At 43.6% G+C, this 26,801-nt stretch overlaps 1 protein-coding gene across 2 annotated transcripts in view; it reads left to right on the forward strand.

The window, feature by feature from the left end:
* The first annotated feature begins 239 nt into the window (after positions 1-239).
* The window catches only part of Herpud2 (HERPUD family member 2), a 30,448-nt gene continuing 3,886 nt past the window's right edge, over positions 240-26,801 (forward strand). Inside the window, exons 1-5 of one of the 2 annotated variants that reach the window (XM_048339479.1) lie at positions 240-1,036; positions 16,385-16,462; positions 19,225-19,338; positions 21,735-21,907; positions 24,727-24,849. In XM_048339479.1, coding sequence (XP_048195436.1) covers positions 890-1,036; positions 16,385-16,462; positions 19,225-19,338; positions 21,735-21,907; positions 24,727-24,849 — 635 coding nt within the window. In that variant the 5' untranslated portion in view covers positions 240-889. The remainder of the gene's footprint in view (positions 1,037-16,384; positions 16,463-19,224; positions 19,339-21,734; positions 21,908-24,726; positions 24,850-26,801) is intronic. The other variant, XM_048339478.1, reaches the window with a different exon arrangement.

The raw sequence follows: 26,801 nt of genomic DNA on the forward strand, positions 1-26,801 counted from the left end.
CCCAGGCCCCCATAGAAAAGTCGGCTTCGGCGTCCGGAAGGGTGGTGAGGAGGCCTTGGGATAAAGGAGCCCTTCCCCACTGAGGGCAGTGCTGACCCGTCCCGGAAGACGAAGCTCCACAGGGACGATCCCAAGCCCCGTGCTGCCGGAAGCAGGAAGCCGGCGGAGCCCGAGGGGCGGGGCGTTCGTGACGTTCTTCCTCCAGCGCCACCCAGCTTAAAGGGGCCGCGCCCCTCCCTGCTGCCGCCACTACAAAATCAGCCCTCTGGTGAAGGGCGTCGCGGTCCCCGTCCCCGCCCTCTGACACCTGCCGCCGCTAGGGCCACCTGGGCTGGAGCCGCCCAGCGGAGGGCGCCGGCGGAGACGAGGCCGCGCCCTTCGGCCGCCCGCGCCCCCTCGTAAGACCCGGGGTGGCCTGCTGCAGTCGCAGCCCCGCCGCCGGCCGGAGAGCGCGGAGCTGCCGCCGCCCCAGGGCCTCCTTCCCTGGTCCTCCTCGTCGCCTCTGGTACCAGCGCCGCCCCGCCGCGTCGAGGCCTTGTTGCGTGTCCGCTCGGGGTCTCGGGCGGGCGGGGCCGGCGGGGCGGGGCCGCGGCCCTCCCTCCCTCTCGCCTCACCTCCCTCCCTCCTTCCCGCCCTTCCTCCCTCCCTCCGCTGTCGGAGCCCGGCCGAGCCCGGACCCGGCGGGCATCGCTGCCCCGCCGCCCGCCGCCGCGGACCTGCCATGGCCTGCGCCCCGGCGCGCGCCCCTGTGACTGGCTTGCACGCGGAACCCTGAGGACTCCCGCGCCCCGCGCGGCCGGGCCCGCGCCCCAGCGTCCCCCGAGCACCGCCTGCCTCCTTCCCTGAGGCGTCGCTGCGGGCCTCCTTGCGGCCGGCCCACCAGAGGGCCATGGACCCAAGCGGGATGGAGATTCCGGTGACCCTCGTCATCAAAGCTCCGAACCAGAAGTACCGCGACCAGACTGTCAGCTGCTTTCTCAGCTGGACCGTGGGGAAACTAAAATCGCATCTCTCCAGCGTGTACCCCAGTAAGCCCGTAAGTGCTGCGGGGCCCGGCGTGTACCCCAGTAAGCCCGTGAGTGCTGCGGTGCCCGGAGCGTACCCCAGTAAGCCCGTAAGTGCTGCGGCCCGCCCGGCTTTGCCTCCCGTGATGGCCAGTACTCCCAGGGCTTGCCGGCGGCCCTGAGTGTGCCCCGTCTGTCCTTAATATTTGCTCCAGGAGGTTTAGTTGTTAGTGGGTATGTGCAGAATTTGCATATGTGAAGACAGGCAACTTGGAGCCCAACTCGAGATTGTTACATTGTGTGTGTGAATGTGTGTGTGTTTGTGTCTGTCACGATCGGTGTGTCCGTCCTGGGCTTGAACTCAGGGCCTGGGCACTGTCCCTGAACCTTTTTGCCCAAGGCTAGTAGTGCTTTTCCACTTGGACCACCACTTCATTTCTGTTTTTTTTTTTTTTTGTGGTGGTTAATTGGAGATAATGGTGTCACAGACTTTCCTACTCTGGCTAGTTTTGAACCATGGTCCTCAGATCTCACTCTCCTGAAGAACTAGGATTACAGGTATGAGCCTGTAATTCTTTTTGTTGCTTTTAGAAATAAAGAAGCACAACAACCCACATTAGGGCTTTGACTGTTTACTAGACTCTAATTCCATTGTCACATTCAGCGTCCAACCTCAGGAATTTGTTGACTGGATAGAATTTTTTTTTTCTCTTGGAAATATGTACTCCCATACACTGTCACAAGGCTGTGTACTTCAAGGATCAGTATTGTCAGTTGTGAATTGTCAGTTCTTTCACCCTTTTCTCTCGAAGATGTCACAGAAAAAAATACTGGACAACCCTTCTACCTCCACCCCAATCACTTGGTGAATCTTTTATTCTTTGTCGTCCATATCAGTGAGGCCGTGTTTTCCATTCGTAACCACATATGGATTATTGGAAAGATAAATGCACAGACTAGCAGCTTTGTTTGTTCCCAGAGTGCCATTAGAAGGGATCTGGCTGGTAATTAAAAAGTTCTGGAGTAGTTTGGACAAGTAATGTCAAGTGGGTATACTAAAATGAAATCTTCACATTCTCCATTGTATAAAGTTCTCATTCTTGAAGAATGAGTGTTCAGTTACTAATGTGGAAGAGGTGTGGATTTCTTTGGTGTCAGACCAGTTGGAGTGTGGGCTCTTTGGAAGCACCTGTGCACTCAGTTCTGTTTGTGTCTAAAAAAACTACACTCTGACGGTATTTATGAGTTAGAACTTTTGGTGCTGTGGTATTAAATTTGGGCTCGTAAAACTTACAAACCAGACAATTACCAGACAGACCAGAGAATTACAATGATTTTTGCAGATATAGGAGGTTTAGAAAAGACAACTCTGTTGGTCCTATGCGTATCAGTACTTTGTGATATCAATATTCTAATTAGAGAGGAGCAGGGTCCCTTGGGTGTTTAAGTACTTGGAACAAACTAGTTTGAACTCTTGGTTATTCGTTGCTTATGTTTGACAGTTAAGATTTACACAGCAAAAAACAATTTGCTCAAATATTTATTACAAAAGGCTTTGTATTCCATATAGTTAGATGTACACATTATTTTTAATTTAAAATTTTTTTTTGCCAGTCCTGGGGCTTGGACTCAGAGCCGGAGCATTGTCCCTGGCTTCTTTTTGCTCAAGGCTAGCACTCCTCCCTCTTGAGCCAGAGTGCCACTACTTCCGGCTTTTTCTGTTTATGTGGTGCAGAGGAATCAAACCCAGGGCCTCATGCATGCAAGGCAAGCATTCTACTGCTAAGCCATATTCCCAGCCCAGATGTACACATTTTTGAAGTAGAAAATAGCTTTGGAATTTTAAAATGGTGGCTCATACCTGTAATCCTAGCTACTGAAGAAGCTGGAAAAAAAATAGCTTTGGAAACAAGTTACAACTGGGGAGGGTGAATTTGATCAAAGTTCATTATATGCACATATGGAAATATCATTATGGAATCCTTTGTATAATTCATATTCATTAACAAAAGTGAACAAAAAGAAAACAGAAAATCATAGATTTCCATTATGCCCTTTATAATGTAGCCCAAATACCATTTGTATATACGTTCTTAAGTAGATGTCATTTATGTATGTACGGTAGCATGTACTTTTGTGAAATCTTCGTGTTATATTATTAGACCAAAAGGCACTTGGTCAGCTATATGATGGACTAGGAGCATGACTTTCTCAGACACTTGTTTTTAAGTGTGAAGTCTGTTTGCCTTATCTTCCCTGGGGTAACCCTGTTCGGACAGGAGCTGTCCCTGGCAGGGCCAGGCACTAGTGGAGGATTGTCAGTGCTCCTGTGTATTAGTCAGCCGCTTGAGTTGGAGATCATTTGTAAAACTTCTCCTTTCCAACCCATCTGCCTCTTTGGAGGCTGTACAAAATAACATGCACCCTATTCATATCTTAATTCAGTGGCCAGTTTTCTATGTGTGGCATGTAATGGCAAGGGAATTTCAGTTGTAATAAGAGTAGGCCAGGGTTACATGTGTTTATTGTGGAATTTCACTGAAAACTTTGTATATCTAGTAGATCCCTCAGGTTTATGTTCTGGACTTAGGACCTGAAATTAATTTGAAATATCACAGTGGTCCAACTGTTCAGTGGTACTTCATAGCCCCAGTAGTCATCAGCATAGGAATAGAATAATAGAAGTTTACTTAGTAAAGTTATTTGGAATTCAGAACATTTTGTAACTAAGCAATATTACAACAGAAGGTTAGGTCCTCTGTGACCACCCCTAGTGATGACTTAACACTGTGTGTAAATGTTTCTAGTGTTTTGTTTTTTCACAGAGTGTTGCTATATTGTTCAGGATGGTCTCCAATTCTTAGGCTCAAGCAGATCCTCCTACCTCAGTCTTCCACATGCTGGGGCTGAGTAACAACCATATCTGGCCTTTTTTTCCCCCCCTTCTAATCAACAATTATTCTTTCAGAGCTAAAGTTGCACTATTGACTAGTTGCTTCATATTGCTATATTACTTAGTAATGCAATAGTAATAAAAAAGACAGATCTTCAGTGGGCTGTGGAGGGAAAGGTATTTTCTAGTTAAGAATTTAGTTTCCATATGCAGTTATTTACATATAATTAGAAACTTCAGCTGTGGAGCTGCGCTGCTTTGGAGTTTACTTGTAACGGTACTGACAATTGGTGTCGAATTTGATTTAGGAACTGGGAACTGTACCAGTTCATACCGATAGTATATACAGATAGTTGTGAATCAGATTCTAATTCCATATTTGTCATTTGATTAGTTTTTTGGTTCTGGAAATTGGCCTGTAGAATGAAATAATTATTTGAAAATGTGGTAATTGTTACCAGATGGTTAAGGTACCAGGGCACTTTTACTTGGGTTTTGGACTTTAGACTTAAGTATCAGTGATGTGAATACCAAAATGGCTGAGCTTGCCATGTGGTATGATGCTCCATCCACAATATGAGAGGATGTGGCTCCAGAGCTCAGTTAGGCATTGCCCTCATTCTGCCTTCTAGTATGTTCTTACCTGAGGGACGTAGCCAAGGTGCATTTGACTCAGCCTGAATTCCATGCCCAAGGCAAATCTTTGGGTGATTCCATGTCTATTCCCCCATTTGCCATTCCTGGGGTCCAAAGCCTCTTCTTGGGGGATCCTCAGTTCTGGTTACACTGCCTGTTTTTGTGTTTGTAGGGTTAAACCAAGGCAACTTTTAGTTCAAGTCAGTTCTGCTTGCTTTCTTGATAAGCCAGGCAGGTTCACGCTGCCTTTTCCAGTTGTTCTTCTACTCTGCGATTCCATTAGAATTAAAGAAGCAAGAGTAGAACCCAGCATGTTCTGCCCTAGAATGTAGTATTCTGTAACTAAATTGTTATCAGTGGGAATAACTTTTATTTGACAATTGGAATTTATGTCTGTTACTTTTGTAATTCCAGGTCACTTTTAAAAGTTGCTAGTTTAACCACTGTGGGATTGTTCATTTGAGGCGGCTATGTAATCCAAACTCACATGATTTCACAAGACTATTGTCTTGTAAAATTTTAAGAAGGTTTCATGTCACTAGAAATATAGTTCAGATTCTTGAACCCTTTGTGAACAAAGGATATTATCAAATTAAAAGTTGACAAAAATAGATTTAAGGGGGCTGGGAATATGGCCTAGTGGTAAAGTACTCGCCTCATATACATGAAGCCCTGGGTTCAATTCCTTAGCACCACATATACAGAAAAAGCTGGAAGTGGTGCTGTGGTTCAAGTGGTTGAGTGTTAGCCTTGAGTAAAATGAAGCCAGCGACAGTGCTCAGGCCCTGAGTTCAAGCCCCAGGACTGGCAAAAAAAAACAAAACAAAAAAACAACAATAACCAAAAACAAAACAAAACAAAAATAGATTTAAGGTATTTTTATGACTACCCACAAAATTTTCTCATTACTTCGGGTCTTGGTAGCTGTATCATACTTTTTTTTTTTTGCAAAGTAGTACTAATCATTCATTAATGCCTCTTTCTTCCTCTTTTTTGGTGTTGTTGGAGTTTGAATTCAGAGCCTTACTCTTGGTAGGCAGGCACTGAACCACTTGAGCCACATGTCCAGCCCCTCTTTTGCACTGGTTGTTTTCAAAGTAGTGTCTTTGTTTATGCCAGACCAGCATGGGCTGTGATCCTCTTACTTCTGCTTGCTTCCTCATGTTGGGTGCACACCATTGTGCCTGGCTATGGGCTGAGGTGGAGTGTCAGACTTTGAATTGTCCTTGAATGGTGATTCTCTCATCTCTGCCTCCCAAGTATCTGTAATTACATGCTTGAGCCACCCTTCTGGCTAATGCTTTTTTTTTTTTTTTTAAATGCCCATCCAGGGGGCTTGAAGTCAGAACTTGGGAACTGTCCCTTAGCTTCTTTTTTTTTTGGGGGGGGGGTGCAGTCCTGGGGCTTGAACTCAGGGCCTGAGCACTGTTCCTGGCTTTATTTTGCTCAATGTTAGCACTCTACGACTTGAGCCACAGTGCCACTGCCACCTCTGGCTTTTTGGTGTGTCTTTTTAGTCCACCAGTTCCTGTGCATTTTTGTTCTCTATTGTACATACCACCTCTCCCGTAGGATTGGCCTGGGAGTGGATGCCACCAAGTAGAGAATTGTGTTTGGAGTGCCCTGCTGTTGCTACAGGGAGGGAAGGCTGGAGGCTGTTTAGGGATTTCTGGCTTTCCTGGAGCTTTAGATGGGGGTGAACTGAATTGCATATGGAAGATAGCTGCCTTCCAGTGCAGCTTACAGAATTCATTTTCCACTGAATTGATATTTGTGCACCTCCTGGTACCAGCTTTCTTAAAGTGATTTAGCACTTTTGAGTGAACTCAGTCTGAGTACTGAAGTGTATTTTCAAAAGACTTATGTTATAGTTCTTGTTAATTGAAGATTGCTTTTGCTCAGCTATTAGCATGTGAGGAATTCTAAGGTTTATTTTTTGCCAGTTCTGGGGCTTGAACTCAGAACCTGAGCACTGTCCCTGACTTCTTTTTGCTCAAGGCTAGCACTCTACCTCTTGAGCTACAGCGTCCACTTCTGTTTTTTTCTGTTTATGTGGTGCTGAAGAACTGAACCCAGGGCTTCATGCATGCTAGGCAAGCATTCTACCACTAAGCCACATTCCCAGCCCTCTAAATTTTAACATTAGCATGTGGTATTTGATTATGTGCAAGTTGGTTATGGTAGGAACATGAGTTTTTAAGCATATACAGTTCTGAGAGACCCTTTTAGTCCTTGACATAAAAAGTGTGCTTTTTATATTAACTACATAAAATTTTTGAAAAATAGTTATTAGTTTTATAAATTTATCTTTATGGACTTTTTTGAATATTTAAAATATGTAATAGATACATAGTATTCTGTTTTTGATATCTGGCTAAACATTAATTCTTCAGCCACTGTAGAAAATGGTGTACACAAACACACGAACATACAAACTTTTTTGTGGCACTGGGGTTTGAACTCAGGGCCTGTACTTGGTAGGCAAATACTCTTAACATTTGAGCTGCTCTGCCAGCTAGATAAGGTACATACACAAACTTTTTTAGAAAGACAAGCCTTTCTCCAGATTAGGCTTTATTTTTGAGTATTAGATTCCTTGCCTTGTTGAGTGAGTCGCAATGCTCTTGGGGCTGGCTGGTGAAGTGGCTGTCTTAGTGGAGTGGCTCTACCTCTAGCTGACAGTTGTTTACAGCTTGTTCTTTACCTGGTACATAGCTGCCTCTGCTCTGCCATTTATGGCCAGGCTCCGTTCAGGCAAAGCAGGAAGGGAGCATATTTGATCAGATTCACAGGATATGGTTGTGGGTCTCCAGGAAGAGCAGTGCTGGGGTCCGTAGAAATCATTTTCTTTATCTGACTGTAGCATCTAAAGCTGTACAACCTCTTGCTCAACAATTAGTACAAATTAGTACTTCCTGTTTTGGTAGTCTGAGTATTCTGGATTCTTACATCTAAAGAGTGCTGTGTAATGTTTTTCATTTGGAGAAAAATGATCTTTTACTGTGTTACTCAACTGAGATCTTCAGGCTATTATAGCAGCTAGCATGACTTAGCCTAACTAATAAGGAAATGGATGTTTATTCCAGCAAAACAGTACCCTGGAGGGATTAAACTGTATTATTTTATAAGTTAAGTTAAAATACCTGTACTTTCCCCTCTACGAGAGTCTATAATACCAAAATAACTAGGTAAAAATTCAGTTGATTATTAACCCTTGTTGTACCAAACAACTGGTTTGCTGAATATTTAGATTCAAACACACACACATACACTTTTTTTTGTGTGCCGATATTGAGGCTTGAACTCGAGGCCTGGCGCTCTCCTTAGCTTTTTGTTCAAGTCTGGTGCTCTACCATTTGAGAGCCACACCTCTGGGCTGGCTTTGAACCTTGATCCTCAGATCTCAGTTTCTTGAGTGGATAAGATTATAGGTGTGAGGGGGCTGGGAATATGGCCCAATGGTAAAGTGCTTGCCTCGTATACCTGAAGCCCTGGGTTCGATTACTCAGCACCACATATGTAGAAAAAAGCCAGAAGTGGCGCTGTGGCTCAAGAGGTAGAGTGCTAGCCTTGAACAAAAAGAAGCCAGGGACAGTGCTCAGGCCCCGAGTCCAAGGCCCAGGACTGGCAACAAAAAAACCCCAAATAAACAAAGACTATAGGTGTGAGCCACCAGTGGCTGGTTAGTTTGATATTGGAATTGAAGAATTGGAATAACTGTTTGTGACAGAAAAAACTTCATGTCTCATTATTCCTACCTAACAGGCATTATAAGAAATTTAGTTTTTTGTTTTCAGTCACAGGGAAATTAAGAATTCCTTTTCTTTTTTTAAAACTTCAGATTATCTGAAGGCATTTGCATATTAAGTTGGTGGAGCCACAGTATTATTAGTTATAATTCAGATGTTGTAAAATTTTCCCTTTTGTATATGCAACTCAATCCTTTTAGTGTTTCATGGTTGTGCAGTGTCGTCCTTTCATGGTTTTGCACTTGTACAGTTGTCATTTCATGATTGTTTCATAGTTGTGTAGTCTTGTTGTTCCACAGTTGTACAGTTGTCATTATTTCATGGTTGTGCAGTCATCATCACTGTCAAGTTGTTGTTTCATGGTTGTTCAGTGTTGTCATTCCACAGTTGTTTCGCAGTTGTGCAGTGTCGTCTTACTGTCCAGTTGCAGGCCATCTTCATTGCTCTCCCAAGTAGACCCTGACCTCAGTGCTGTGAGCTCACTTCCCCTTCACCATTCCCACCCTCTGTAACCACCGACCACCTGTCTCTGGAATTGTCTCCTGGGGCATTGTGTATGAATGGAAGCTTAGTTCTATGGCCTTTGTGGCAGGTGTCTGTCACTTAAGTTAATGCTTTCAAGATTTGTGTGTGTTACAGGGTATCAATACTTCATTTCTTTTTATAATTGAGTAATATTTCATTGTATATATACATATATTTGCCATATTTTATCCATGTACCATTAATAGATATTTGGTTCTATTTTTTGGCTACTGTCAGTAATGATGTTGTAAACATTACTGTACAACTTTAGTGTGGGCATTTGTTTTCTGACTGCAGGTTTCCTAGGAATGTGTGGAGTATGCACTGTGTGAGGCATGCACTGTTTGGGGCGTGCACTGTGTGGGGCATATGCCATGTGGGGTGTGCATCTCGTGGGACGCGCATTGTTGGGGGGGCATATGCCATGTAGTATGTGCACCATGTGGGGCATGCACCATGGGGGTGTATGCCGCGTAGGGTGTAAGCTGTGTGGTGTGTATGCTATGTGGGGTATATGCCTTGTAGGGTGAGCATTGTGTGGGATGTGTACCGTGGGGGCATATGCTGTATAGGGTGTGTACTGTGGGGGGTGTACACTGTGTGGGGTGTAGTGCATGCTGTATGGGTGTGTGCACCTTGTGAAGCATATGCTGTGTGCAGTGTGCACTGTGGGGTGTATGCCATGTGTGGTGTGCACCATGTCAAAGGGCAGCCCCATGCTTCACTTTCTGGGGAACTGCCCGTCTGTCTTCTCAGAGGCATTCTTTCGAGCAGTGTGGACGTCCAGGTTCCCCACGTCCTGTTCTACCTGTGTATGCGTTTTTTCATGTGTTTGGAGAAGTTACTGCATCATGCAGTAGTGTTCTACTTTTCTGAAAATTGATTTTCCTTGCTATGGAAAGAGAAAATAACTTACTTGAAGTTGACTGCTAACTAGTGTAGTTGCTAAAATGCTAACACATGGTGATCACTCCTTCATAGTAATCTGAAATGAACCAGATGAAGTTGGTGTTAGCAAGGGGTTTAGAGTGGTTATTGTGACACATGGACTAAATATTTTATTTCCATTCCTACTGATCATGTGTAAAATAACACTGTAAGGGAGTTTCAGAGGAGTTTTGTCCTCCAAATCTATGAAAGCAATTTTGGGCTCCAAGTAATAGATCATTTAACAAACTGACATTTAGCATGTGTTCTGTCAGGCCTTATGCTGGGCTCTGGGAGCCTGGAAATCAAGGAGAGGGGTGCAGATCTTTTGTTCTTGGCATTCTTGCCCCAGGCAGAGACTAAACATGTGAGTACAGTTAAGTTGTGGTTTGGTCTGTGAAGAAAATAGATGGGTGTGTGAAAGGGAATATTGTACTAAGTTTGTAAATCGGGGAAGATTGGCCTGAGAAGGTCATTTTTAAAGCTAAGATCTGAACAGTAAGAGTGAGCTGCAGCCACCCTGGAGTTGGAAGAGAAAACTGCAGGTCTGTGTCTGACCTGAGATAGAATTTGGGGAACCTAAGTGAATGCCATTTTGACTAGCAAGGGTGGAGGGAAGGGTGCTATAAGAGGTTAGAGAGAGACAGAAGCCAGTCTGGCTATGCTAAGAAGTTAGAACTAAATCCAGTGTAGTGGATAGTTGTGAATTGTAATTGTTTTTCATCTTTTTTTTTTTTTTTTTGTATGTGTGGTTTCAAGGTTAGAACTCAGGCCCTCAGGCTTGCTAGGCAGGTGCTTTAAAGTGAGCCACACTTTCAGCCCTTTTTTGTGCTTGTTATAATTGAGATAGTGTCTTGCCTCCTAACAAGGTGCATATTTGGCCTGTGACCTTCCTATTTTTTTATTCCCCCCTAGTATCTGGGATGACAGGTGTGTACCACCATGCCCAGCTTGCTTATTGAGATGGAGTCTCACTGACTTCTACCAGGGCTGTCTTGCAGCTGTGCCTTCCCAGTTTCAGCTTTCTACATAGCTAGGATGGCAGGTGCATACCACTACATCTTATGTTGGGCTGAGAAGGGGATCTGATAAACTTCACTGCCCAGGATGTCCTTGAACCAGAATCTGCTCAGTCTCAGCCTCCCAAGTAGTTAGGATTACAGGTGTGTAGTCACTGACACCTGGCTGACTAACACTTTTACTAACTTCAGAATGGAAGCAAGAGAACCAGTTAAGAGGCGGCTGTAGAACTGAGATACACTGGTTCAGTATAAAGGCAGCAAAGATGGTAACAGTGCTGGATCCAAGGCACTGTGGACTTGCTACCAGTGAGATATGGAGGCAGCCAAGAGAGCTGGCACTGCTCTGGGTTTTCACTTTGGCCGCCAGTGGCAGTGTTTTAGGTTAGGGAAGGATGGGAAAATTGAGGAATTGGAGCCTATTAAAGACATCTGAAGGAGTCACCGGTCATAGTTGGCTGTATGGGTCTGTCCCTGAGAGAGACAGATTTATAATTTACACCAAGAAACCTACCTTTTGGAATTGGAAGGAAAATTTAGCAAAGGCGCAATAGGGGCAGAGAGTGACTGGTGTGAACCCCTGCCTCCTGTGGTCCCAACCCCTCACCGCAGAGGTGCACAGCTCTGCTGTATTGCCTTTTTGCAGGTGGCCGGCATCTGCTGGAGCTCTTGGCTGTCCTGAGCCTGTGTGGACTTGCTTAGCAGGCCTCAACTTCAGCCCTTACAGAGAAAAGGCAAGGTGTGTTCCTGGCCTGTGCTGCACTGTGGAGAAAGTGGGTCTAGTTTTGAAAGGACCAGATTTAAGATAATGTTGACTTCTGTGCCTGTCATGTAACTTTGATTGTGTACATAAGATTCATCAAAGCTTAGTGGACTAATTCACTCCCTGCAATTCAGTTTGAACCTCAAAGGCACCAGAAAAACCACAAAAGGGCTTCAGAGGAGATGTTCTACTCCACTTTTCTATGAAGCTATTTCCAACAAAGGAACCAAACTCAGTACCTCGAAGCCTCCCCTTCCAAGGCACTGGGATCTTGCAAACTCAGGGTGCCATGGAGACTTCTGTGAGGGGGTTCTGCAGAATGGCAAAGCTTGACACTGCAGTTTCATCATTTATCCACCTCACAGCTTTCCATCCAAGCTCTAGAGTTTGACGGTTTCATTTCTATAACTCATTAAACATTTAGGGATTCATTTAAAAAAAAAAAGGATTTGAGGATATGGTGTTGGTGGCTTTCTGGGCTATGAGTAATGCGAATGCTGTCAGCTTCCACTGGATTTAAATAGGAAATGTTTGGGTTCTTAGATTTAATAGTGTTTTCCAACTGGGACCAACAGTTTTGAAACTAGGAGTCCTCAGCATCTTCAGTTTCACATTTTTATTTTGATGTGAAAATCACTATAGCACTTGGAGGTGTCTCTCACTTGATAGAATACCAGCCAATGAGTAAAAGTATCAGGTACTGAGTTTGGGCCCCAGTCTTGGACCCAAAAAACAAATCACTATTAGCCAATCTTGCTGCTTGCTTTGTAGCTACCATAAGATTTCAGAACCTGTGTTTCTGACTGAATAGTCTTCCTAAATATATCTAGCTGAAATTTTAATGCTTGGTCTTGCCGACAACTACTGTTTCTGGGGAACATTGCATTTTAAGCCTTATGAGAGCAAATATTTGAAGTCTAATTTCTAGTATACTTAAATTATATAATTTATTGTAATTACTAATGTATGTTAATTGTACACATTGGTGGGACTCACTGTGACATTCTGTATAATCACTTATTGTATAACTCCTACACATATTTTGATCAGTGATGCTAAATGCTACATTTTCTAATCTGGTTTTATTATTTTGTTTTATTTGTTTTGTTTTTGTTGCCAGTCCTGGGGCATGGACTCAGGGTCTGAGCACTGTCCCTGGCTTCTTTTTGCTCAAGGCTAGCACTCTACCACTTGAGCCACAGCGCCACTTCCAGCTTTTTTCTATATATGTGGTGCTGAGGAATCGAACCCAGGGCTTCATGTATACGAGGCGAGCACTTTTACCACTAGGCCATATTCCCAGCCCCTGGTTTTATTATTTTGTGTGGAAGTGATACATTGGATAAAGTGTCTGATCAATTCCAATACTGTTATAGTTTAATAAGAAAATGGAGATTATCCCTATAGAAAGCAGATTAGTTGGTAACACTTCATTCTTTCACTGGAAATCTGGAGTTCAGTCACTTGTGTTTTGGACTTGTTCCATTTAATTATATCAAAATATGTTTCTATCTGTGTAGAGAAAGTAAAGTGCCAGCTTTTTTGTTATTATAAATGTTGTTTTGAACTGTGACTTGAAAGTTGTTCTACAGACTGGGCTCTCCTTAGTCACTGAGAAGTGAGAGCCATCTTGGCTTTAAGCACACCCATAGGCAGGTCTCCTTTCACCCCTTCCTCCCTTCCTCCCATAGTCCAGCCAGATATTAGCACCTAGCCCTTTCATGATCACGTGATCACGGGCTTGCCTGCTGGGTGTGTGTTTCTGTTGCCATCGCAGTTCAGCCCTGTGAATTAGATGCGGTTATAATTGTGCTCCTTCATGGTGAGAGGAGGCAGTGTGGGGGTGGGGACCCGGTAAGGTTTCCCAGTGCCTCTTCCCCTATAAGTCCAGCTTCCAGCTCTGCACAAGGCCCAGCCCTTGCTCATGACTCAGGACTCAGGATGCTGCCCTTGACATCTGGCCCTCAGTTTTTCCTTACTACTGGATAATTCTGTTGGCACACAAACATGTAATTTTTCTTAAAAATTCTAAAGACACTATGGAAAAACAGAACAATAGACCACTTCCTCTGTAGCTATTGTCCTATTCCTTTCTTCTCTTCAGTGTAAAGTTCCTTTCAAGTTGTAAATACTGATTCCCTCCCTCCCTTCCATTCTCCCTCTCCTTCTTCCTCCTACCCTCCCTCCTACCTCCCTTTCACTTCCCTTTCCCCTTCCCCCTTTCCCTCCTCTTCCTTCTTCTTGATCCTCTCTCTGCCCAACTGGAGATCAAATCCAGGTCCGTGGGCATGCTACACAAGTACTCTATCAATGAGATAAATCTCCAGCCTGTATTTGCTACTTGGAACCACACTCTTTTTGTTTTCTCTGGAGCCCATTCCAGTTCGGATGTTTCCTTACCACTCTACTCACCACTGGAAGAAATAGCTCTCATGAGCATCTCTGGCAGTTGCTCTGTCGAAGCATGCATTCTGAGGATGCAGGAAAAATAATGGAACATGAAGGAGGGACTCTTCACAAAAGCCTGGAAAACACTCAGATACCCATAAATAAATCACAGTCCTGTCATAGAACAGATTAGTAGGTACTTTTCAAAAAGAATAAGATGTAATCTTTAGAGGTATATTGGAAAAAAGTGCAAGAAAGGAATTAAATTATAATGTATTGTCTTTTATGCAAACAAGAAGGGAAATTGAAGTGTGTGTGTTCAGTTGAGGTTTGTTTTATTATTACAAAGAAATGATGGAAGGGTAAACTAGAATTGTAGGGTGAGAGGGACAGAGACTATATTTAATTGAGCACCAAGCATACTGTATATAATTTTAATAACCCAACAATTGAATGGAAAAAATTCTAAGTGGAAACAACGATTTAACAATATCAGGATTGTGACATGGGTGTAAGAAGAATTATTTCTAGTTACTTTGAAACCTAGTGTTTTGACTATGTATCCCTAAGAGGTATGTATTCTAAAGATTGAAAAAAGATATAAGAAGTCTTACATTTTATTCAGTGTTGTAACTTTTGCCATTGGGAGATTGCCCATGGTAGTAAAAAACAGTTAATTTGTTGATGGCATATTTTAATGTCATAAGCAAGATTTTTCAGGATGAGAGGAAATGCCAATAAGTAAAAACTGTTGAGATAGGGAATATCAGTGTGAATTCGAGATTTAATTTTCTCTTTGTAAAAAAGACACGTTGAAAAGTAAAAACAGGTATACTGTACACCAACATGGTTAATTTCAGTTTTGTCTTGCACATACCATTATCTCCCACCAGTGCCACACCCCAGGGCTCAGAGGCAGGAGCTGAACCTGGGGCAGTTTTTAATCTGACAGCAGGGCTGCTGCTAGAGCACATCTGGGCCTAGTCCAGAGACACTGGGGCTAATTGGAAAAGACTCCTTCCTGCTGGCAAAGGTGTGTAGTTTGAGGATTCAAAGTGTGTGGACAGTGAAAACCCTCACAGGACAATTGGCAGCAGATCCACCTAGAGACTGAAATGACTACTCTAAATATTTCAGCAATTGTTCTCCATGTGACCATTGAGCCTTGAGTACAACGTATGGTAGAGCGCATATGTACAGACATGACAACCGAATCTCTGAACTTGTGTTGATTTTTCTTCTTTTAATTCCTTGAACTCTGCCTGGGCATTGTCCTTTTCTGATCAAGCCTGGCACTCTAGGACTTGAGCCACACCTCTACTTCTGGCTTTTTTTTTTTTCTTTACTCTTTATTGAAATGGTGATGAGCAGCAGGGTTACAGTTACATAAGTAAGGTATTGAGTACATTTAGTTTTTTTGTTTTCTTTTTTAAAAAATTTGTTTTGTTTTTGTTGCCAGTCCTGGGGCGTGTACTCAGGGCCTGCGCACTGTCCCTGGCTTCTTTTTGCTCAAGGCTAGCACTCTACCTCTTGAGCCACAGTGCCACTTCCGGCTTTTTTCTATATATATGTGGTGCTGAGGAGTCGAAGCCAGGACTTCATGCATACGAGGCGAGCACTTTACCATTAGGCCATATTCCCAGCCCCGAGTACATTTGTTTTTAAACACTGTTACCCATCCCTTATTTTTCTCCTGCTTGCCCCGCTCTAGTCCCTTGCCCCCAAGCCATAAGATTGAAATCCAACATAGAGTCAAATGAGTATCAATGCTGCATTAGTTCATCCTTTGTCCTGCTGATTCTGTGATTCCCTTTCCCTTCCACACATCAAATAGTCTTATATGGTTTTTTGGTGGTTAATTGGAAATAGAGGAATCTCACAACTTTTCTACCTGGGCTGACTTTGAGCCACAATCCTCCTATCTCACCTCCTAAGTGAGCCACCAGTGCCAGCTGATTTTTCTTTAGTCTTGTGCTTTTTGAAATGCCAGGTATTTCTCAGAGTGGCAGGGCTTATTAAATCTGACTAGCTATGTAGAGTTGTAATTAAACCCAAATGGCTCTTGATTTCAGACTAGTAAGTTCCTCTGCATTTTAGGAAAGAAGAAATTTTTCAGATTTTAGATTAAAAATGCTGACCAGAAACAATGTAAAATAGCCTGTAACCTTGGAATTTTATCTTGTTGACACTGACTTTATCATATCATTTTAATGATAGCTCTGTATGCATGCTTGATAACTGAAAACACAAACTTCCAGCTTGTGATTATCTGTATTTTATTCTTTTATTATCTATGGGTTGCCAGTTTCTGAGCTGTGAAATACCTTAAGTGAAACTTGGAGGAACAAGAAGTTTTAAATTATGTCAGTTTTCTGATTATTTGTCCTGAAAGCATTTTATTTTACCCATATTTAGTCATGTTTTCTTCAACCCTACACCTTATTATAAAGTTGAATTCTTGTCTTTATTCCATTTCTCAGTTGACGAAGGACCAGAGATTGGTGTATTCTGGCAGGCTGCTTCCTGATCACCTGCAGCTGAAGGACATTCTCAGAAAAGTAAGCATCCTGCCACCTTTCCAAACCACACTGAAGAGGGTGAGAAGCTGTTTCGGAAGCTTTATCTAAACAGTTCAGGTTTTACTTCAAATCATGCCTTTGGGTAATGTAAGAAAAATAATGTTAAGCAAATGACTCCTGTAGTAGATTCTCCTGAGTTTGAGTCATAGTTTTTGTGTCTTTACCTGAGAGGGGAGTATAAAGGAGGATTGTGTGTTGTGTTCAGGTGTTTGGCTTACCTGTCAGTGGATTAGAAGCAGAGTGCTGAGTAGTGGTGAAACATTGAGATAAATAACATCTCCAAATGGCAGTGCATTTGAGCACAAATTATTTGTGTTGTGAGCTTGATTTGGGGACAAGAAATAGAGTGAGGTTATCTAATTCTGCATGCTGATGTTACCATAACTCTTTCACAGTTTTTGTATCCTGCTTATTTTTATTTATTTTTTTTTGGCCAGTCCTGGGCCTTGGACTCAGGGCCTGAGCACTGTCCCTGGCTTCCTTTTGCTCAAGGCTAGCACTCTGCCACTTGAGCCATAGCGCCACTTCTGGCCATTTTCTGTATATGTGGTGCTGGGGAATCGAACCCAGGGCCTCATGTATACGAGGCAAGCTCTCTTGCCACTAGGCCATATCCCCAGCCCGTATCCTGCCTATTTTATAACAGCATGTAGCTAATGGTCCTTCTAGAAACTTACATTTTTAGCTTTTCAGCATGCATAGATACAACTTTGTATTTTGTTATTCAATATTGAACCTCTTTCTTTCTACTTTTTATTAGCATTGGTTAGTTGTACAAGGATTTTGATATTTCCATGTCTGCATATAATTTACCTTGGTATACTTAATTCTCAATGTTGTTCTAGATATCTTGATCTGATATGATATAGAAGGTCAGTAAGAAGCTGCACCACCTATTAGAAGCTTTACAATTGAATGTCAGTGTGTCCCTTCTGCTTTGACAGTTGGTGGTTTAGCTCTGCCGGTTTGACTTCTGCGGTCATTTCAATTGCATGTCAAGTCTCCCAGTAGACTTCATTTGATAGAAATGTTTGAGGTTTATAACAAAACAGACTGGAAGGTGTAGAGATTCCTCCTGCATCCTTTGAGTGGTCCACTCACTGCAGTTCATCAACTCATATGGATATATTGTCACCCAAGTCCATAGCTCTTCTTTGGCTGGCTCCTTCGGCTTGGGCAATGTGCAGTGAATTACAGTGTCATCCAGAGTAGTCCCATCTCTCTGTCTCTCGCCCACTCACTTTCTCCTGTTTCTACGTTTAAAGCCCCTGTGCTATCTGCTGTTTGAAATACACATGGATTTATTGTTTCATCTCAAGGATAGCTTAGTCTTGAAATAAATACTTTTTTAAAGACTTTGTTTCTAGAAATGATTTTAGACAAAACAACTTGAAAAACTCCATGGAAGAATTCTTAGGCTTCTTATTTGGGCATTTTGAGCAATTTGTGCACACTGTAAACTGCTCTTTTGACTATTTTGCCAAAGCCCATCTATCCTTTTTCCCAGTGAGATGCTGTCATTGGCTTTACCTGACCTGTTATAAAATGTCTGTAGAAACCTTCCCACGGGGAAGTGGATCTGTCAGTGTACGGTGACTGTAGCACTAGGTGTCTAAGGATGAATAAGTGCCTTGTGCTGGGATAGGAAAGCATTCCAGTGCTGTGTACACAAGCCAAGGGGACGTTGTCTGTCTGGAGCACCACCTCCTGGCTGACCACAGGTCTGTTAGGTGCTCTCTGTGTAGCCTTGCCCAGTGCTTGTTATAGCACTTGTACTTCTTGTGTCTCTCAGTTTATGCCAAAGACAGTATTGTATGTTTCTCCTTAGTCTCTTGGCAAGATCACTGTTAGAATTAAGCACAACTCTGAGTTGGTAGGAGGCAGTAATAATCAGGCCTGAGTTCTCAGTTTTCTGCTCCTCCTTAGGACAGGGCGTCTTTCCTTGCTTCCTGCCCCCTTTTCTTATCATTCTGATGGTGTCATTCTCTTCTCCTTTTAGAAATGCTGACTCCTCATCCTTCACTGCTTGCTTGCTTTCTCCAACTTACTTAGGAGCCTTAGGTCTAATTACAGATATGTGTGTATGGTCTTGTTAAACTAAAATGTCAGCCATGATCATTGCATAACAGATTTTCTTTCAATTATGGTTGTAGGTTTGTTGAGACAGAATATTTACGAAATGCAGTTCACATATATGCTTTATGTTCATGTATATATGTTATAGATAAAAAGGTTTGACTTAAGAGAAACAGTAAAGAAAAAAAAATCTAGCCATACCACCTTGCTAAAATTAAGGCAAATTAGACTTTTTTTTTTTAATCAGTGCTAGCTGTCAAGTAGTAAACATATTTTCACTATTCAAAGTTCATGGGATCTAAACTTCAAGATGACTCTTAGCCTTCAGATCTTAAGTTGCTCAATGTTTAAAAAATAAATGGTATTATAGCACTGTAATATTACAGCATTGTTTACTTCAAAACTGTTTGTTAAGCAAAGTCATAATTTTAATATGACAGTTACTGAGTATTTAGACCATTTTCTAAGCAGAGAGAAAGAAATTGGGAATTTGAAAGGGTCTGAAGCATTAAAATGACAAACTTGCCTTCTGCTGATAACTATTTAAACTGGGTAGGCTGGGAAGGAACTTAACTTTCGAGTTACCTGTTTTAGATTAGCTGCTGACTTTCGTGAACTGTGACATTCCCAGCGCTGCCCTTTGATGTGATTTTCTTTAATTTCAGCAAGATGAGTATCACATGGTTCATCTAGTATGCACCTCTCGGACTCCTCCCACTTCTCCAAAACCCAGCCCCAACCAAGAAAGTCCGGAAGCACTGGCATCCAGCAGCAGTTCTGTGAGTTGTTTCTGGAGGAAGTTTTCTGATTCCAAAAGTAAATAGAGGCTGAGGTGGACTCCATGGCCCTACTCTACTGCCTAGCATGGGAGAAGCTAGTTCGATTCCCAGCCCTGACAGAGACAAACAGGCAAAGCTAAGTGGAAAATGGGACTGGGGAGCTTGAGGGTTTTGAGGTTGTGTTTTGGACAACTAGTGCTTTACTTTTTATTTATTTACTTATTTTGGTCCTGGGCTTGAACTCAGGGCCTAGGCACTGTCCCTGGGCTTCTTTCCCTCAAGGCTAGAGCCGTACCTCCACTTCTGGTATTTTGTGTGTGTGTGTGTGTGTGTGTGTGTGTGTGTGTGTGTGTGTCACAGACTTCACCCAGGGCTAGCTTCTAGCCACAATCCTTAGGTTTCAGCCTCTCGAGTAGCTAGGATTACAGATGTAAGCCATCAATGCCTGGTTAAAATTTTGTTTTAAAATGTCTAATGTATAGGCTATCTTGTGGGTATTCTTTTTTTTGGTTTTTTTTTTGGCATATGTGTGTGTACCAGTCTGTGGCTTGAACTTAGGGGCAGGGCACTATCCGTGAGCTTTAGTGCTTTTTGTGTGTTTCCTTCCTTGACATGAGTATGTTCAGATGCTGGACTGGCATGAAGTTTTGTGTGTTGCAGGACCTGACCTGATGGACTGGCCCAGTGTGTCTCAGCTATAACTTGTGTCATTAGCACATATACTTACTTTGTTCAGTGTTGTGAAAATCTGAACAGTATCAAAGGAGAGTTAAGTTCAATTCCATTAGAACTTTCATGGCTCAGTGATTTCAGAAGGATTTGAAATTGTTGCCTAATAAGTTACCTAATAAGGCCAGAAATCATTAGTTGTAGGGAAACCAGGCTCTGCTGATGAGTGGGCAGCTTTTCCGTCTATAAATCATGTTAATGTATTCTGTTTTGTGATGCTTTGTTTACTGTGATAGCCTACCTTAAATCAGCCCTTCCCAGCTTATGTTCTGAAGATTTAGACACCTTAGCAAGATATTTGATGTCTGTTTTGTGTAAAGTCACATCTTACAGAAAGATTTTGTTAGTTTTTCAAGGGCCTCTATGGGCTTTTTCACCCAGCGGGACTTAGTAAAGTAGATGTGCAAAGATGTTCATGTCATTCAGAACACGTAAAACAGTGTAGACCAAAGTTCAGTTTACACATATGAGTTTAGGGCCTAGTAACCTTCAGAGCAGATTTATGCCAGAAAACCGAGTTGTCCAACCTCTTCATTGCTTAAGGTATTGGTTAAAGCTTCTGCTCCCGACTGGCTTGCTGATGCTCTGCTCCTTTGCTGCCCTGCATGCAGATGTGAGGCCCAGCAGATAAACATCTTCTTACAGCAGTGCTTTGGTCTTCCAGGAGTTAAGTGGTTTGCTAGTGAATCCTGAGTTGTTGAGATCCTTGGAGCATGAGAATTAAAAAAGCCCTGATTGATAACCATGTTCATTTCATGTAAAGTTTGTTGATGGTATCTTTTTACTAAAATTTAGTGCTGAAAAGAATCTTGAGACATAGTTCTATCTCCTTTTCTCCAAGAAAGCAGATGGGAGATAGAATGAGCCTTCCTGTTGGCATTCCTCTTACTGTCAGAGATGTGAGTAACATCGTGTAGATGTCCGGATTCTAGATCTCATGACTCCTGTCACATTCCTCAGTGTGTTCACACAGGGTTCCTTGGAGCGTGCCACACAGCACCTGGTCAGGAGCAGCTGTTTACATGACTCCATGATGAGTAACACTTACTGAGCACTTTTTATGTTAGGCATCATGAAAGGTATAATTTAATAGTACAACTTAACCCAGCAATTTCTGTATGATGCTCTTATTACCTTTGTTTAGTAGATAAATGAAGTATTACTTAATTAAGCAGTTTTGATTTTTCTCATCTTCCCTCGCCGCCCCCCCTCCTCCCCAGGGATTGAATTCAGGGCTTGACATTTTAGGCAAGTGTTCTGTTTTTGCTTTGTTTATTTGTAGATAGGTTTCATGTTTTGGCCAGGTTGCCTTGGACTGTGACACTCCAATCCTCACCTTCTGAATAGCTGGATTATATCACTGCCGTACTGACCTTTTTTGGGGGGGGGGGTTGGGGAGGGGTAGATTGTCACTAACTTTTGTCCAAGGTGGCTTCAAATTGTAATCCTCCTATCTCTGCCTCCTGAGTAGCTGAGATTATAGGTGTAGGCTACCATGCTTAGTCTTGATTTTCTGATCTTTTTAGACATATTGAGATTAAAGCACCTATTATATTGAACGTGAGATTCAAATAAGTTTCTAAAATTCAGAAATTTTTATGCATGCCAATGTTACTATAATTGTAGCAAATTAAATCTTGAAAAGATAATGACCTTTTTGTTTGTAGAGTTCAGATCATTCTGGATCAACAACACCATCATCCTCCAGTCAGGAAACATTGTCTCTCACTGCTGCTGCTGCCACTGCCAGCTCGCCCCCGGACGGACTGAGGCAGCGCATCCTTGCACAAGCACAGACTGACCCTGCGCAGAGTCCTCGGTTTCCCTATGTGATGCAAGGGTGGGTGGGCCTGGGCTTCCTCTGGGTCAGGGTTGGGTGGGGGGCTGAAAGTCAGCTGCCTTGGATTTCACTGCAGGCCCTTTGAATTTACTTTGAAATGTAGCCTTTGTAGTTTGAGAATTAGTGGGCTGAGTAGGGCAGGTCACATGTCTAAGGCCTCTAGGCATGCTTGCCAGTCCAAGCCTCTGAACAGTAGTCCGGGATCCTGGGCCCTCTGGGCCTGAGAGTCTGCATTTCACAGATATGTCCTGCGATGCTGATGTTGGACCACACTTGGACTTAGACGCCTCTAAGTAACTAGTTGGTTTTTAAAATTCAGTCTTGCTATAGAGCATGTTGTATTCTGCTGGAAAGCAGGGGGTGGGGGTGAACTCCAAGGACTCCATAGGGGTCTCTGATGAGCTGGGCATGGTGGGCACTTGCGTGGGGCCTCATGGTGATGGGGACAGGCCGCTGTGTGGTGCCCAGGTCCTCTGTCCTGACCCTGGGCTCTGCAGCCAAGGTTTCTTACAAAGCTGTGGCTGCCTTTGCTTCACTTTACATTGGTGCCCAAATGATTGTTTATGTTTCTGTGAGTTATTTTTGTAAAAAAAGAATACTATTATTTATTACAAATGGTTTTTTTCTAAGTGTTATCTCCGAATTTTGGCATCAAATATGTTGATTTTTTGTTATTTTTATTTATTGTTAGGAAAGTCTTTTTCTGTCCACAGATTTGGTAAATAATTCTAGTTTCTTCCTGATTATCTATTGCTTAATGTCTGATACTTTATTTAATCTACTTAAATTTTATTTGAATATATGGAATAAGATTTAGCTTTTACTCTACCCACCAATGTGGGGATATCTTTCCTGGCACCAAATACCCCTTCCCTGTTGTCTGTGAGTCACCCTTCAGAATACATTGTGTTGTTGTCATGTGCCATGTTCCCCTGATTTGTCTATTCCTGTGTATTCTCACAATTATTTTGTAAGTCGATGTCCAACAAGTCCTTTTTGGTTTCTGGAGAGAGCTTCGTGCAGAGCACCTGGCCTGCAGGACGGCTGAGGCATGAGCGTGGCAGCCTGGCCTGTGGGATGGCTGAGGCGGGAGCGTGGCAGCCTGGCCTGCAGGGTACTTCATCCAGGACTTGGCCCAGTAGTTTTCTACTTCTGAGAGGAAAGGGGAGGAAGTGGATGGACCAGAACCAACTGGGGGCAGCTCTTCTGTGTTAGTCATGCTTGGTCACTAATTAACTCACATTCTGGACTGAAGTAGTTTCAGGTGGGAAGCGGTAGAACTTTTAAGAGTGATTGTGGCTTCTCTTCCTTGGCTTTACAGCACTCCTCCTTTGTAGGAGACACAACAGATGATGTGAGGTTGTAGTTGTTATGGAGGGTGAGGATCCACAGGGCTCTGCATTCAGGTGGAAGGCTGTTTTTTTCCTAGCCAAGAATACTAATAAAATTTAAAATATACTCCTGGATTTGTCTTTCTGTTAATACCTGACTTAGAAAGTTTCCAGATTTTTTTTTTTTTTTTTTTTTTTGGCCAGTCCTGGGCCTTGGACTCAGGGCCTAAGCACTGTCCCTGGCTTCTTCCCGCTCAAGGCTAGCACTCTGCCACTTGAGCCACAGCGCCGCTTCTGGCCGTTTTCTGTATATGTGGTGCTGGGGAATCGAACCTAGGGCCTCGTGTATTCGAGGCAGGCACTCTTGCCACTAGGCTATATCCCCAGCCCCCCAGATTTTTTTTTTTTTTTTGCACCAGTCCTTAGACTCAGGGCCTGAGCACTGTCCCTGGCTTCTCTTTGCTCAAGGCTAGCCCTCTGCCACTTGAGCCACAGCGCCACTTCTGGCCATTTTCTGTATATATGTGGTGTTGGGGAATCGAACCCAGGGCTTCATGTATACGAGGCGAGCACTCTTGCCACTAGGCCATATCCTCAGCCCTTCAGATTTCTTTAAAGATGCATTAGCAGCTCTGGCAGAGACCTCCCTCTTGTCCTTTGTTAAGTGTGTGAGAGAGCTTGGGAGTGGGCAGGACTGCGCTCGGGAGGCAGATAGGATTATTCACCCGTGCTGAAATAGGCTGTGCTAGGTTCCTCGTGAGGAGTGGTGAAAGCGCCACCACACTGGTGTCCCGTGCCACACACTTAAGAGTCAAGGTCTGAGTGAGGGCCTTGGGGAAACAGACATAATCGGCTAACACTGCTGAACACAGAGTGATCACCTTCTAAGGCAGATAGCATCAAGCTAGATAGGGCCTTCAGAACTATAGCAATCAAATAGAGTTTTAGTCTACTTTCAAAGGCATGCATGAACGTGTCCTGCTACTCTTAGCTACAGATTTTTGTAATATTTTATTTTACGACTATTTAGCTATTAAACTTTTAATAGTATTTGGTTACTAATATAAAATGTCATTTGGCTAGCTCCTTTTCTCAAACATTTGGTCATGAAGTTTGTCTTGAGGCTTGAGGCCTTAAGGAGAATGTAGTTGAAATGCAAGTGTCTGGGGGTTTCTGAGGAGTGGAGAGGAGAGGGCCAGGGGAAGGATAGGGGGAGAAGGAGCCAGGGAGGAAGAGGTAGAGGGAGGAGAAGGAAAGGGACAGTTCCTGTGCTGCCCTCTTGGTGTGCACCTTGCTTTGCTGTCTGTGGAGACCAGGGCGAACTTAGATAAGAAATGCTGTTTTACTCCAGAAAGCTTGAAAGTAAGCATCGTTCCTTCCAGTAAGTTGAAAACATTCTGCTAGAGGTGGGCTAGTTCAAAAATAAAAATGTTGCACAAAGCTTTCCCCTTAGGCGGCACTGAATGCCACTTTTCCTTCTCCCCACAGGAATGTGGACAACCAGCTTCCGGCGCAGGCTGCTCCGGCGGGGCTCCCGGCCTACCCTGCCTTCAGCCCCCTGCACATGCTGTGGTGGCACCAGCTGTATGCGCGCCACTATTACCTGCACTAGTGAGTCCTGGGGGCTCTGCCAGGGGACTTGGGACTCCCTGGGGCAGGACTCAGAGCTTCCAAAGATGAGACCATAGGAGCTGCTGCTCATCCTGTGTTCTTCCAGAATTTCCCCTGGATTTTTCTCAGTTTCAGTTCATGTTGCTTTAGTAGCATTCTCTCACTATCAACCAGATCACCACACATACTGCTGGCTAAATATACACGCACTCTGTCTCTCTGTCTCTCTGTCTACTTCCCTCTCTCCCTCTCTCCCTGTCTCCCTCCCAGCAAAAGATACTGCTAGCTCATCACACACACTGTCAGCTCACCACCCATACACTGCCAGATTCACCACCTTCATTCATAATTGTTAGTTTTTCTTCTCCCAGAGTGTCTGCTGGCTCTCCCACACCACTGTGAAGGCTAAGTTCTTCTCTTCCCTCAGTTCTTCATATCCACTGTGCAGGCTAAGTCCCTTCTCCATTCTTAGTCCTTCCCATCCACTGTGAAGACTAAGTTCTTCTTTCCTCAGTCCTTTCTGTCCACTGTGAAGGCTAAGTCCTTCTTTCTCCAGTCCTTCCTATCCAGTGTGAAAGCTAAGTTCTTCTCCATCCTCAGTCCTTCCTGTCCACTGTGAGAACTAAGCCCTTCTTTTCTCAGTCCTTGTAAAGTTAGCCTGCTGAGGATGGCATGTGTTCATGTGCTCACTCTCAGAAGCATTGCTTCGGCAGCCTGTCACCATGGTAATGTGCATGCTTTCCACCATTTGAGTGACTGCTTTGTGCTTAGACTTCTGCTGGATGCTTTCCACCTTTCTGTCGCATTCATAACATGGTGAGGCCATGTGAGGCAGGAGCTTATGGTGATTTCCTGCTGAGTCGTCTCAGTCTTATAGACATTGTGTAACTTCTGGGCCTCAGCCTATCCCCCAGGTTTTAGAGTAGCCAGAAGACAGTAAGTGTTTTGGGCACTAGAAGCCCTCTGTGGACACAAGGCTTAGCATAGACCTGGGAAACACTGCCTCGCTTTCTAATGCTATCTTCATGAACATTTGATCATAGAACAGTTTATACGTATAGCAAAGCATCTCCATCATGTGCCTATTCATAAAGTCACATCCTTACTCCACAGCTGGCCCCTCCCACTTGGTCATTTAAAGCAAATCCTGGATTATTAGCATTTTGCTGGGAACTTCTGATTTTTTTTTTTGGCCAGTCGTGGGCCTTGGACTCAGGGCCTGAGCACTGTCCCTGGCTTCCTTTTGCTCAAGGGTAGCACTCTGCCACTTGAGCCACAGCGCCACTTCTGGCTGTTTTCTATACATGTGGTGCTGGGGAATCAAACCCAGGGCTTCATGTATATAAACAAGCTCTCTTGCCACTAGGCCATATCCCCAGCACCACGGGAACTTGTGATTTTAAGTGCTCACATTATAAGCATCCTTCAGGACGACAGTTTATTCTAAGTTGACAAGGACCAGTGGTTCCCAAGTGGAGTTTTCAAAATTCCCATTCAGGATGGGGTTGAGGGATGTCTATTTGAGACATGTGTAATACTTTAAAATAATAGTCCAAATCATTTGTCACTGATAATAGCAGATACAGAGTGAAAAGTAATAGACATCTTCAGACCAGTCTTTCAAAGCGTGGGTTTGAGGGAAAGTGTGTGATCTTGGGGTATCCCCCCATATGACATAGCAACAGAGGCAGTAGTTCTTCACTGCCAAGGGCCAGGTAGAAGGGAGTCATAACATCCAGGGCCACACACCAGTGAGAAGTAGGTAGATGTTGGCATGGACCATGTGATTTCGCAGGCCCGAAGTGCTCACCCCTGGGAGGGAACTGAAGGAGAGAGGAGTGTGCATGTGGCTGTTCTTACTCCCTTTTTGCCTCATTGTCCTGCACGCAGGCTCAGGACTCTGCTGAGCCAGCCCATGGCTGTTGTCCCAAACTCTCTGTCCTGCTCTCCAT

Source organism: Perognathus longimembris, chromosome 2 (genome assembly GCF_023159225.1).
Source record: "Perognathus longimembris pacificus isolate PPM17 chromosome 2, ASM2315922v1, whole genome shotgun sequence".
In the NCBI taxonomy this organism is placed as follows: Eukaryota; Metazoa; Chordata; class Mammalia; order Rodentia; family Heteromyidae; genus Perognathus; species Perognathus longimembris.